This window comes from Ochotona curzoniae, unplaced genomic scaffold (genome assembly GCF_017591425.1).
Source record: "Ochotona curzoniae isolate NIBS_2020 unplaced genomic scaffold, NIBS_Ocur_1.0 patch380, whole genome shotgun sequence".
NCBI lineage: Eukaryota > Metazoa > Chordata > Mammalia > Lagomorpha > Ochotonidae > Ochotona > Ochotona curzoniae.
The window spans coordinates 224,942-237,898 of NW_024466951.1; the positions used below are offsets into that span (position 1 = coordinate 224,942).

Consider the following 12,957-nt stretch of genomic DNA (forward strand, 5'->3'; position numbering starts at 1 on the left):
CAAATCAAATATGTAGGGAGCGTGTGTTAGTGCATGTTTGTGTGGTTTTTTGTGGTTTAGAAGCTGAAGTCATGCTTCTCTTATGACAGCTGAATTAATCATGGCGTTCCTGGTTGTTTAACATGTGAGTTCTTTCTGTTTAATAGTAATAATACTTGGGATAGATTTAGATTTTTTTGCTAAGGTTATGTCCTTTGTATGAGAAACAATACAAAATCTTTGGTTATCACCAGAAATTATTTGAAAAGGTTTCATAAAATGGCTGAATACATACCTGTGTTTTGTGTTTTACCCATGCTTGCTTTCTTTCTTTTTTGTTTGTTTGTTTTGGACATTGATGGAAATAAGTCTTTTAAGTTGTTCTGGATGATTATTTTTAAAGACATCATGTGTTTCACTTTTTATGAGTTTCCTTTCTTTATTGCAGGTTCTGTTGGAGCAACTAATATGAATGAACATAGTTCCCGTTCCCATGCCATCTTTACGATTACTATAGAATGCAGTGAGAAAGGTGTTGATGGTAACATGCATGTCAGGATGGGGAAGCTCCATCTGGTAGATCTTGCTGTAAGTTGAGGATCCATTGATATTACACGTGAATAGATACTAAAGTAGAAAATGTGGATTATATGTCATTTTCAGGTTGTTACTCTTGTGTGTGTTTAACATATGTATTATGGTTTACTTAAATGTATATGGAAGTATATAGAAGGGTGTGATAATCTCCACACCTGTAACTCAACTGCGACAGTCTTATTTGATCCATTCATGTACTTCTTCCTTTCCTTTATTATTCATTTTCTTAAAGCCAGAGTTACCAAGAGTAACTCAGTAAGATCTTCCCTTTTCTGATTCACTGTCCAAATGGCTGCAATGGCTAGACCAAGGCCAGATCAAAGCCAGGAGTTGAGAGCTTTTTCCTTGATGCCATGTGGGTGCAGGGGCCCTAGCAGGTACTACCCTCTGCCGCTTTTGTAGGTACATTAGCAGGAGCTGGAGAAGAACTTGAGCTAACGTCCTTATGGGGTACCAGCATCACAGATGGTGGCTTTACATATTATGGCACAATTTGGGCCCCTCCTTAAAATTACCTAAAAGTGAATTCCAGGGTCAGTGTTGTGGCATGGCAAGGTAACCCTCTACCTACAGTGCTGGCATTCTGTATGGGTGCTAGTTAGTGTTTCAGCTGCTCCACTTCTAATCCAGTTCCTTGCTGATTGCCTAGGAAAAGCTGTGCCAAGTGTTTGGGCCCCTGCACCTGTAGGGGAGACCTGGAGGAGACTCCTGGCTCCTGACTTTGGAGCAGCCCTGGCCGTTGCAGCCATGTAGGGAGTGAATCAGTGGATGGAAGGTGTTTACTCCCTCCCTCCATCTCTCTCCCTCCGCCCCCGTCTCTCTGTAGTTCTTTCAAATAAAAATAAATAAATCCCTAAAAGAAAAATTGCTGGTCTGTGTGTTTAAAAAATTGAAAACCATACAGCATATTAGATTATTTACTACAAATTACAAAAACTTTGTAAGGATTTTTGTATTTTTAAATTTTAGCTTATATCTATTTCTAGGGTTCAGAAAGACAAGCAAAAACTGGAGCTACTGGGCAGCGCCTCAAGGAAGCTACAAAAATCAATCTTTCTCTTTCTACTCTTGGAAATGTAATTTCTGCTTTGGTCGATGGAAAAAGCACACATGTGCCTTATCGCAATTCTAAATTGACTCGGCTTCTTCAAGACTCTTTAGGAGGAAATTCAAAAACCATGATGGTAAGTCAAAACTAGTGAGAGTTAGCATTTGGCAAATGTAAGGTGCTAATGTGTGCTGATAACTAATTGTACAACATTATTAGTTTTTTTAAATTTTGGTTTGCAGTTATACTTTGTGTAGTTTATTAATATATATTAATACACATATAATAATGCATATGCAATACACATTTGTTATACATATATTGATTAGCTACAATGTATTATAAATATATAAATTATACATATTATAAATAATACATATAAAGTACATATATATAAATGCAGTGTCATTTGTAAATACATGTGGTTGATACTCTTGTTTTTAATGTTGGATGGAGTGCATTTGTCTTTAAAAGTTGTGTTTTTATATACTTGTAATAATATTATTAATTTTATCTATGCCGTGTGTAAAATGACTTGTATCTAACTTGACAGTGTGCAAATATTGGGCCAGCAGATTATAATTATGATGAAACTATTAGTACCTTACGTTATGCCAACCGTGCTAAAAATATCAAAAATAAAGCTAGAATTAATGAAGATCCAAAGGATGCTTTGCTTCGTCAGTTTCAGAAAGAAATAGAAGAATTAAAGAAAAAGCTTGAAGAAGGTAACTTTTCTTAAAATACTATTAACATTATCTAAAAATCTATTGTTAACCATTAAATTATGAAATGCCTTTTGTACTATTAACATGATATTTAAAGGAATTTCTGGAAATTAAGTTGGTACTTGGCATATTTTTCATACTAAACTTTCATGAAGTTATATAATACTTGTGTATGTGGTTTTTAGAAAAATTAATTTTGCTTAAACTGATACATTTTATTAGTGTGGCATTTATAGTCTTTTGTATGACTACTTGTAAAATAATGAATTTTTATTTATCTCTGTGTAAAAGCAAGCTTCCCATAGGGTATGTGTTAATTGACACTTGTATATGAACAGAGAGCAAACTCAGTGTTGGCTAAGAGAAAGATACCAGGCAGCCGTGAGTAGACCAGATTTGCTGTGAGAAGACAATCCATTGAAAGGCTTTGAAAGTATGCTTTCATATATAAATTTGAACATGAGATTTTATTTTGAATTTTTTTCTGTTTAAAAATTTTCAGTTATTTTTGAGGTAGCATTTTTAATGTATGTTATAGTTGAGGTTGAATGCTCAACTAAAGAATTTAGCAAGTACAGCGCAGAAAGACCATAGTTCAGCAGGAAAATAGGCAAGGGCCATAAACAGTGATCAGATGAGAAAATGTACAATTTCACGGATATAAAGTAAATTTTAAAATGGTCACAAAAGTCATCAAAATTATAGCAGTCTATAATTTTTTATTTTGAAAGATTTATTTATTTTTATTGGAAAAGCAGATTTATTGGGAGGAGAGACAGAGAAAAAGGTCTTCCATCAGCTTATTCACTCCCCAAATGGGCATGACGACTGGAACTAAACGGACCCAACTCCAGGAGGCAGAAACTTCTTGCAGGTCTCCCACGTGGGTGCAGGGTTCCAAGGCCTTGTTGGGCCATCACTCACTGCTCTCCTAGGCCACAAGCAGGGAACTGGATGGGAAGTAGAGCAGCCGGGACATGAACTGACACCTATATAGGATCCCAGCACTTGCAAAGGGAGGATTAACCAGTTGAGCCATCACACCTGGTCCTTGAAGCTCTCTTTTGCATAGCAGAGTTACCTTTTACATGCTCATTCAGAGTGAGTGAGTTGTCCAAAATCTGGGAAAAGTCTCTCACAGTCAGTGTTAATGCTGAGTGCCAGGGTTAATCCTGCATGTGTTCAGGGAGTCGTCAAGAGAAACAAAATGATGAGGGGAAGAATGTTAGAGAATTAAGTCACAGAGATGAAAAGGACTGGAGTTTTTTTTAAGATTTATTTATTTTTATTGGAAAGGCAGATTCATAGAGAAAAGAAGATACAGAGAGAAAGATCTTCCATCCACTGGTTCACTCCGCAGGTGACCACAATGAAAGGTGCTGAACCCATCTGGAGCCAGGAGCCGGGAGCTGCTGCTGCGGCTGGTTTTTTTTTTTTTGTTTTGTTTTTTTTAAGGTTGATTTATTTTTATTGAAAAGGCAGATATACAGAGAGGAGGAGAGACAGAGAGGAAGCTCTTCTGTCCGATGATTCACTCCCCAAGTGGCCCCAGTGGCTGGAGCTGAGCCATTCCGAAGCCAGGAGCCTCTTCCAGGTCTCCCACACGCGGGTGCAGGGTCCCAAAACTTTGGGCTGTCCTCGACTGCATTCCCAGGCCACAAGCAGGGAGCTGGACGGGAAACAGGGTTGCCAGGTTTAGAACCGGTGCCCATAGAGGATCCTAGCGTGTTCAAGGCAAGGACTTTAACCACTATGCTATTGCACCAGGCCCCAGGAGCTTCTCCAGGTCTCTGTTGTGGGTGAAGTGAACTTAGATAATAAAACTTGGTGTTTTAAGTCTGACCACTAGGTGGTATTTATAGCCAATGTTTTTTAAGGTTTAATTTTTAGTGTTGTTAATGTGGAGTACATACCTTTTTTGGCTATTTTTTACTTTTGTGTGTGGCAAAATGCATATTATATAAAATTTGTCATTTTAACTGTTTTAATTCTGCAGTCCACTGGCATTAAATGACTTAAAACAGAGTAAAAAGAAGTGTATTAAATTTGTCTCCCAGGGGAAGAAATATCGGGCTCGGATGTCAGTGGGTCAGGAGAGGATGATGATGAAGAAGGTGAGATTGGAGAAGATGGAGAGAAAAGGAAAAAAAGAAGGGGTAAGTCTTCTTTCTAATGCTGGCTTCCTATGCCTGGGGCAGGGGAGTGCACGCGTTTTATTTCGCCATTTTTGGTTATGATAGCATTTAGAACAGAAGACACGTGAATAGCTGCATTTGTTTTCTCATACACTGATCTGTTTGTAACTGACAAAACATATCATTTGTTCTGTTTTATTGCTTTTCAGAATTTAAAATATAAAGCTCTAGAAATGTTATGCAAAGTATAAATTTTATTTAGGAACTTTAATCTGTATTAGGAATTCAGTGGATTTTAAAATTGATGATTCAACTTTTAAATTCTTTTTTCTAAATCTACCTTCCTTCTCATCTTTCTGTGGGGCATTTGTTGCAAGTTGATGAAGATTGAGTTGTGATAGGAATGCGGACACCGAGTGGATGAGTTAGACGTATTATAGTGGCCTAACTTGCAGGCCTCTTTACTCTGGATGCTTCCTTTTTTCAGAACTCTCTTCCATTAATATGGATCATTGTTTTCAAGTTGATGCATATTTGCTTATCTGAGAATACATCCAAAACTGCTTTAAAAAGTATGATTCCATTTTCAAAAGACAGGAGAAGCATGATTTAGGAGAGTTGGCCAAATACAGCTAACCACCTGTTTTTGTAAATAAAATTTACAAAAACACCCATGCTCATTTGTTTACATGTGGTCCGTGTCTGCTTTCACATGCAGTCACGTGACCTGCAGAGTCTGCAAGTTGTTATCTGTCCTTTTGTATAAGGTGTTAGCCTTTGGTTTAGAGAAATGAATTTTTGTTTATACCTGCTTTTTCAGAGTAGATTATTTGTAGCAAAATCAAACTTTTAAATATAAAGAATGACCATTGTATAACACACTAAAATATTTAATAATACATATTTCTTTTGGGCTTAGAAAATTAAATTTTTTCAGTGATTCAAAGTTTTACTGTCAAACCTTCAACTCAAGTAATTATATTGGATAGTTTGATGTTTTGGTGGGAGACAGCATATTTGGAATGGACCAGCCTGCTTGTAATGAAGGATAATTTATCATTCCTGTGTTGTATAAAGCTCCATTCCTTTAATTTTCCAACTTAAATAGTCTAAATAGACTTAAACGGTACTAAGTGGCTTATTTGGCTTTTATTCTGGTCATTTACATCCTTAGAATTGTTATGTTCTCGGTGAGTACCAGAGTTTGCCTGCCTGTAGTAGGTGTTCAGATTAGTACAATTTTCCCCTGTAAGGTTTGTGAAGTAGAGACTAAAGGCTAGACTATGAAGACTGGTTTTAGGGAAAAGAAAGTTTTTCATTTTGAATGCAAAACTCGATGTCCTTTAAAATTCTTTCTCTGGAACTGAATTTTTTTCTTTGTGTGTTTGTTCATATTCTTGTTTCCTCTTGGTTTGGTTCCAGTTGGGCTCATTTCTTTGTCTTCCAGGCAGTAGCAGCAGCAGTAGTTCAGACTCCACATGTTCTGTCATAGAGAAACCTCTGGATAAGTTCTTGCCCAGTGAGTGGCAGCTCTTAAATCCTCTAACAGAGCTTTGGCTTTTCCATAACCCATGGCCTCATTTGAGAAATGCTGCAACCGCTCCCTGTCATTATTCGAAGAAAACATGTTGGACTTCTCTGTAAAACAAAGCATGTGGTGATCCCCTCCCTCCTTCATTGCTTCCCATTGACTGTGATTGTCAAGACATGCGCTGTAGCTGATGCCCAAGACAATGGAAGAGAGATTCATGCTTTTGCAATCGAGATAATGTAAAGAGAGCTAGTAAGCTGTACAGAGAATCATTCTTATTACTGTTTTTTAATGTTTTGATATATTTCTACTGCTGTGCAGGATAAAGCATGTGCAATAACAAATCCTCAACCTGGAACAGTACAGGTTGGATTTGGAAGTGTACCAATATCCATTATAGCATGTCACATAGTTAACATTTTATAACTAGTCTTCTACTAGCAGTGGCTTAAGACTAAAGTCTCTTAAATAAAAATGTGATGATTGAAGCCATTGAAGAGAAATTGAGTAGTATTTTACTTCACAGGAGCATTATTCCTGTTTCTAAATTACTCTATTTAAAGAAATGTTTAAAGATATGATTTGATACTTAGAACCACAGTTAGTTTATGGTGGATCTATTTAGACTTATTTCTTATTTCTTTTTTAAACCTTAAATTGAAAAGTATTAATCATACACATATATGTATATTTTGTTTCCAGAAAAAGAAGGGAGGTGAAGTTTTTTATAGCAGCTTGCAGCTTACTGTCTTTTAAAGCATTATCTGTGTACTTACCTTTTCTAAAACTAATAAAAATAATTATTTATTGTTTAGCTTTGTAAAGGAAGAATTCCTAGATTTTTAGAAATATTTTTCTCTTGACAAATTTTAAGCAAGTTACCAAGACAATTTCAAAGGTCACTTTTTAAAATATATGAAATTGCTTTATACAGGTATAATTTTGTATTGTAACATGTGAAATAGGAAAAATATCAGTAGGAGGCATGTAATTTACTTTTTAAAAATTTTACCTTAAGTCTTTAAGAGAAGTTAAATGAAAGTATGGTATGAGTTGTACTTCATTTAATTTTTCACTGCAATTTGCATACCTCACCTTGACTGTTTTGCTGCCACGTGTTGGGGAGCGGCGAGGTGACTGTCCAGCCTGTGGTTGCTGTGTGTGACTGTGTGCACGCCCCCTCTCCCAGCCCTGGAATGGCCTTTTCTCAGGTGTCTGTTGCTGTGTCACCAGATGGAATCGTTACTACAGTTCTGCTTAAGAATATAGTGATAGGTTAAATGTAAGCTTACTACTGTACAGGTGGACTTCATTTTGTATAGCAGATTTTTTTTCTGAAAAAAAGTTGTTTATTAATTAAATGGAAGAATTCAATCTGTGTGGGAAGATCTGCCATATTTATAAATTCTTTCTTGTATTTTTTAAACCAAACAGTACACATCACTGTAATCTGTCTTTAGTTCAGATTTTTTGTGTTGGATTTTCTTAAACTGAGGAACACCTGTAATGTGAATTTTTATACTAGAAGAAGCATTGAATTGGTAAAATATGGAAGTGGACAGTGTGAATTTTGTTATTTTTAAGTTGCTATTTTTTGATTGGCTTAATTTTCTGTTTTGTCCTTTTAGATAATTTTCCAGGGGCAGGTTCCCAATTCCATGTATGCCTTTAGCATAACCACATGGTGCTGACTATTACATTTGCAGGAGTTTGAAAATCAGTGTGAACTTTTGATACAGATTTGTGATGTTAGATTAAATCTTATTTTTGCTTAAATCACGTCTCATGTTGCATATGCTTTCTTTTTACTTGAGCTGTGTTTCAGTTTTGATGTTTTGATTTGTTTATATGCTTATACTATAAATGAATGCTATTATGCAGTTTTCTTTGTTTTACAAAAGAAATAATGTTTCCTTTTTTCCTCCTCGTCTCTATGCATTCGCTTCCTGTCTGCGATTTGCTTACTACTACTTATTGCAAGATCAAGCAGGTTGGTGTGATTGCTTTGCACTCCACATGGTACAATTATTCTAGAAAGAACTTTGTCATCCAAATACATTATTGTTTTTAAATTTAATACTTTTGTTTTTGCAAGGTAAGTATGCATCTTGCAGTTACTTTTTTTCAATTTTAGCTTTTTTTTTTTTTGAAGAGTTGTTTATTTTTATTGGAAAGGCAGATTTATAGAAATAAGAAGACAGAGAGAAAGATCTTCCACCTGCTGATTCACCACCAGATGGCTAACATGGCCAGAGCTGAGCTGATCCAAAGCCAGGAGCCTGGAGCTTATTCTGGGTCTCCCACACAGATGCGGGCTCCTGAGGTCTTGAGCCATCCTCCACTGGATGGAAAATGGAGCAAGCAGGACGCGAACCTGTACCCATATGGGATCTCAGCCTTTGCAAGGGGAGGATTAGCCAATCAAGCCATTGCAACAGACCCTAGTTATTGCTGATGTTTTAAGAACCTCCTCTTTTCATAAATTTGTACAAATTCAAGCTAGATTTTGACGATACAAAAGTGAATGATTTCATACTTAAACATTTTTTCCTTAAAGCCGAGAGTCAAATTCCTGATTGCCTGCACCTGTGGGTTCCTTTTTTGCTTTTTAAAAATCTGTTTATTTTTATTGAAAAGACAGCTTTACAGAGAAATCTTCCATCTGTTGGTTCAATCCCCAAATAGCCACAGTGGCCGGAGCTAAGCTGGTCTGAAGCCAGGAGCCTGGAGCTTTTTCGTTTTTTAATATTTAGAAAATGTTTATAAAGTGACTTTTACTGACGCTACAATTTTAAGTACCTGGTTAGAAGAGTTGGTGCATATTCACATAAAATATTATTTGATTATATATATATATTATACATATATTTGATTATATATTATATTATTTGATTATATTATTCAAACTGATTCTGGCTGCAGTAATGTGTTAGTTAAAGATTAGCCTTTTGTAACTAACCCTAGATGCATTTACATGATCATTATGAAACTTAATAATCATAATAAAATTAAAATGAGGTTAACAAAAAAAAGCATAAAATTGATTTAAAAAAAAAAGAATAACAAGATTAAAAATTTTTTATCTGAGGGCCCTAGCTCAGTGGCTAGATCTTCACCTTGCCTATGTCATCATCCAGTGTGGATGTCAGTTCATGTCCCAGATGCTCCACTTCCCTTCCCATTCCCTGCTGTGACCTGGGAGAACAGTGGAGGATGGCCAAAAGCCTTGGGACTCTGTGCCTACATGGAAGGTGGGAAAAACTTCTGGCTTCGGGTCATCTCAGCTCTGTCCATTGCAGCCATTTAGGGAAGATCTTTCTGTAAATCTACCTTTCCAATAAAAATAAATAGATCTTTAAAAAAAAAAGTTACCTGAATGGCTTTGAATTACTAAATTACCTAGTCTTAATTCATCCATAAGCATATGCTTTTGTATTTCTGTGTACAAAAATCTTTTTCTTTTATTGTCTCCTAATGGTGTTTGAAACTTTTTGACTCATAACAAAACAATTAGAAACCTAAAATTCTTGTTTTTATAGTTGATCAGGTAATTTCCTCTATACCATTAATATCTATGTCATCATATATACATTTAAAAATATTTTCTTTACATATTTATAATTGTGAGACAAAAAGGAAGTAGTTTGTAAATTTCATGAATTTTCTCTTCACATATGGCCACATACTTTCCTCCCTTAAATTTCTTCTCCATAAATTTCCAAGAAATGGTAATATTAATGGGAAAACCTTCCTAGGAATTCACTGGGAATAGAAGTGAAATAGACTTCTAATTGTATCAGATGATTTGATACAAGTCGCCTTGCCGAACAGAGCAGCAGAACCATGTCTGTAGTGACTTTCGGGATGCAATGAATCACACCATACCAGAGCATGAATTTGGATCAGTGCTTTTATTTTCTCTTTTATTTAATTTGTTTTGTGGCTTAGATTTGCTTTGGATTTACAGTACTGTAGAGATGAAGGATAATGTAGCTTAAACTCTTGAAGTTTTTAAAATACATTTTTGTCCTAGAGTTAAAACCTTTGGGTCATTCTCTTTCTTGTGATTCTTGGAAGAAGCTATTCAGTTGTGTATCTCCATCATAATTATTTTTTAATTCTTTTTCGTTACGAGCGAGAAGAATTGGGTTCTGGGTGGAGACATTGACAGTGTATGCACTCTCCTGGTTTATGTTCCTCTGTGGTCCTTGGGAAGGAAGGAAGTCAGGAATAAAACAGCTTTCAGGAAAGCCTCAGACCAATTCTGTGAAAAGTTTAGTTTTCTGGAGGAATATATGTTTCTAAGAAATTGTATCACCAGAAATGAATACTCTTTGATTCAGTTTCATATCTAGTTTATTAACCAATTTTCATTTTTCTTGAGTTTAAAGATTTTGAAATTTATCAAAAACTTTTATCAACCACCTATTAGGTATATGAAGAACACATTATAGCCAAAGTAATCCATTGGAAGCTGTAATCCAGATTTTTAAAATTTAGCAGTATTTTTAACTTTATTTTGATATTTGGCATATTTGATCTGACTTAGGAAAGGCATGGGCTCTGGCATAATCATCACAGGCTGTTCTAGTTGTTCACTTACAGTATTAGGATGTGGGATGATAGCTTACTAGCTGTAAATTATCCGGACAATGCTAGGTAAATGTTACATCATTAATATGTAATTTATTCTTTCTTGCATAATTTGAAACAAAACTTTTTTAATTAATAAAAATTTTAGGAAAATCTAAAAAATAAAAATGAATTCTTTATATGAATAGATTTATTTTGTATTTATATGTAACATTTAACATGTTTTATTTAGTTTTAGGAAAGATAATTTTGAGAAGCCACCTGATTTTGTGCTTAGTTATCAAGAAAAAGTAAATGAAGAACCTGTTGGCTTTTTAAAAATGTTGAGGAGCACAAATATTTGCCTTATGTTTTTCTTTTTTTTCTACTCATCTGTTTTGCTTGTCTTTCACGTACTTTTTTTCTTAATTATCATTGCACAGTTGAATAAGAGCTTGGATGTAACAATGAGTTTAAAAGTTGTTCTATAAGCATAATAAGTAGAAATGAAAGGTTTTATTGGTTTGATGTCTTTAGAATGTTAATGCTTGGTTTTGTATACCTGAGTATCAAGTGAAGACAGTTTCTGAGTCTGGAATAGTGACTCATGTTAGTGATTATTGCAATTGAATGACTCAAATAGGTAAAAAGAAAGTTTCCCCAGATAAGATGGTTGAAATGCAAGCAAAAATCGATGAGGAGAGAAAAGCACTTGAAACAAAGCTTGATATGGAAGAAGAAGAAAGAAACAAAGCTAGAGCTGAATTAGAGAAACGGGAGAAAGATCTTCTTAAAGCCCAGTGAGTATTTAGTAAATTGAGATGTGTTTGTGAGCTAAATTTTTAATGGTTTTCATAGGATGTATAGCCGTAAAATTGAATAGCAATTGAAAAATTTATTTTTATCTCCAGTATTGTTTAATATAGAAGATCACATTGTATGTAGTATATTTTCTTCCTTTTTTTTTTTTTTTAACAAATTCATTGATTTATTTGAAAAGCAGAGTTACCGAGAGGGTGGGGGAGAGGCAAAGAGAGTAATCTTCCATTTGTTGGTTCACCACCAAAATGGCAGTAGGTTGAAGCCAAGTGCCCTGAGCTTGTTCCAGGTCTCCCATGTGGGTGTAGAGTCCCAAGCACTTGGACCATTCTCTGCTGCTTTTCCTGGACCAGAAGTTGAGTAGCCAAGAGACAAAATGGCTCCGATCTGGGATGCCAGCGGCACAGTACACTACACCCCAGTGCTGGCCTAATATGTGATGTATTTCAATGTTAGCTCTGTTTTCATGATTTCAAATCTGTGTGGAAGTAAAAGAAATCTGTAAAATTGGATCATATCATGAATTAACACTACCCAGTGGTATAATTTTGTAAAGATGTTACATAATTGTATTTGTTTTGAGATTGTAGTTCAAAATCTTGTTAAATTTTGGGAACTGATGATATCCCAAAAACAGTATATGATTTTTATATAAAACATTCTTTTTAAAAAGACCTACATATTTATTTTATTTGAAAGAGTTACAAAGAGATAGAGGGAGAGACAGAGCACGAGATCCTCCATTGACTTATTCACTCCGCAATGACTGTAACAGCCAGAGCTCTGAAGCTGGGAGCCAGGAATTTTTTTGGTTTTCCATTGTGAGTATAGGAGCCCAAGGACTTGAGCCATCTTCCACTTCTTTATGAGGCCATAAACAGGGAACTGGATTGGAAGTGGAGCAGCCAGGACATGAACCAGCATTCATATGGGATGCTGTTGTTGCCAGTGCAAGATTAGCCTACTGTGCCTCCATGCCAACCCCCTATTTATTTATTTTTTAAAAGAGAGAGAAAGATCTTCACCTGTTTGTTATCTCTCCAGATGACCACAGTGGCTAGCACTGGGCCAGGCTGAAGCCAGGATCCAAAAGTCTCATCCTGGTCTCCCATGTGGGTGTCAGAGACCCTAGCAGTTGCATCATCAATGCTTTTTCCAGGCTATTAGAAGCTAGCTGGATTGGGAACTGGGCAACCACAACACCAGTTGGTTTCTCATTTCGGATGCCTGCATCGCAGCAGTGTTACCTGCCCATGCCACAGTACTGGTCCTGAAAATATTCTTATTTTAATGAGCAGACAAGAGCATCAATCTTTGCTGGAAAAATTGTCTGCACTGGAAAAAAAGGTCATTGTTGGTGGTGTTGATTTGTTGGCTAAAGCTGAGGAGCAAGAAAAACTTCTTGAAGAATCTAACATGGAATTGGAAGAAAGAAGGAAAAGAGCAGAGCAGCTTCGCAAAGAACTTGAGGAAAAAGAAGTAATGTGACTTTTTTGTTCTTAGTTTAATATTTTGTTTAAGTTATTTAACTTTCCAATTAAAATATAG

General features: G+C 35.6%; 1 protein-coding gene across 1 annotated transcript in view; it reads left to right on the top strand.

The window, feature by feature from the left end:
- The window catches only part of LOC121167507 (kinesin-like protein KIF3A), a 35,569-nt gene that overhangs the window by 13,044 nt on the left and 9,568 nt on the right, over positions 1-12,957 (top strand). Inside the window, exons 6-13 of the mRNA XM_040996950.1 lie at positions 428-567; positions 1,563-1,760; positions 2,178-2,352; positions 4,410-4,508; positions 5,935-6,006; positions 8,000-8,008; positions 11,234-11,390; positions 12,708-12,888. Coding sequence (XP_040852884.1) covers positions 428-567; positions 1,563-1,760; positions 2,178-2,352; positions 4,410-4,508; positions 5,935-6,006; positions 8,000-8,008; positions 11,234-11,390; positions 12,708-12,888 — 1,031 coding nt within the window. The remainder of the gene's footprint in view (positions 1-427; positions 568-1,562; positions 1,761-2,177; positions 2,353-4,409; positions 4,509-5,934; positions 6,007-7,999; positions 8,009-11,233; positions 11,391-12,707; positions 12,889-12,957) is intronic.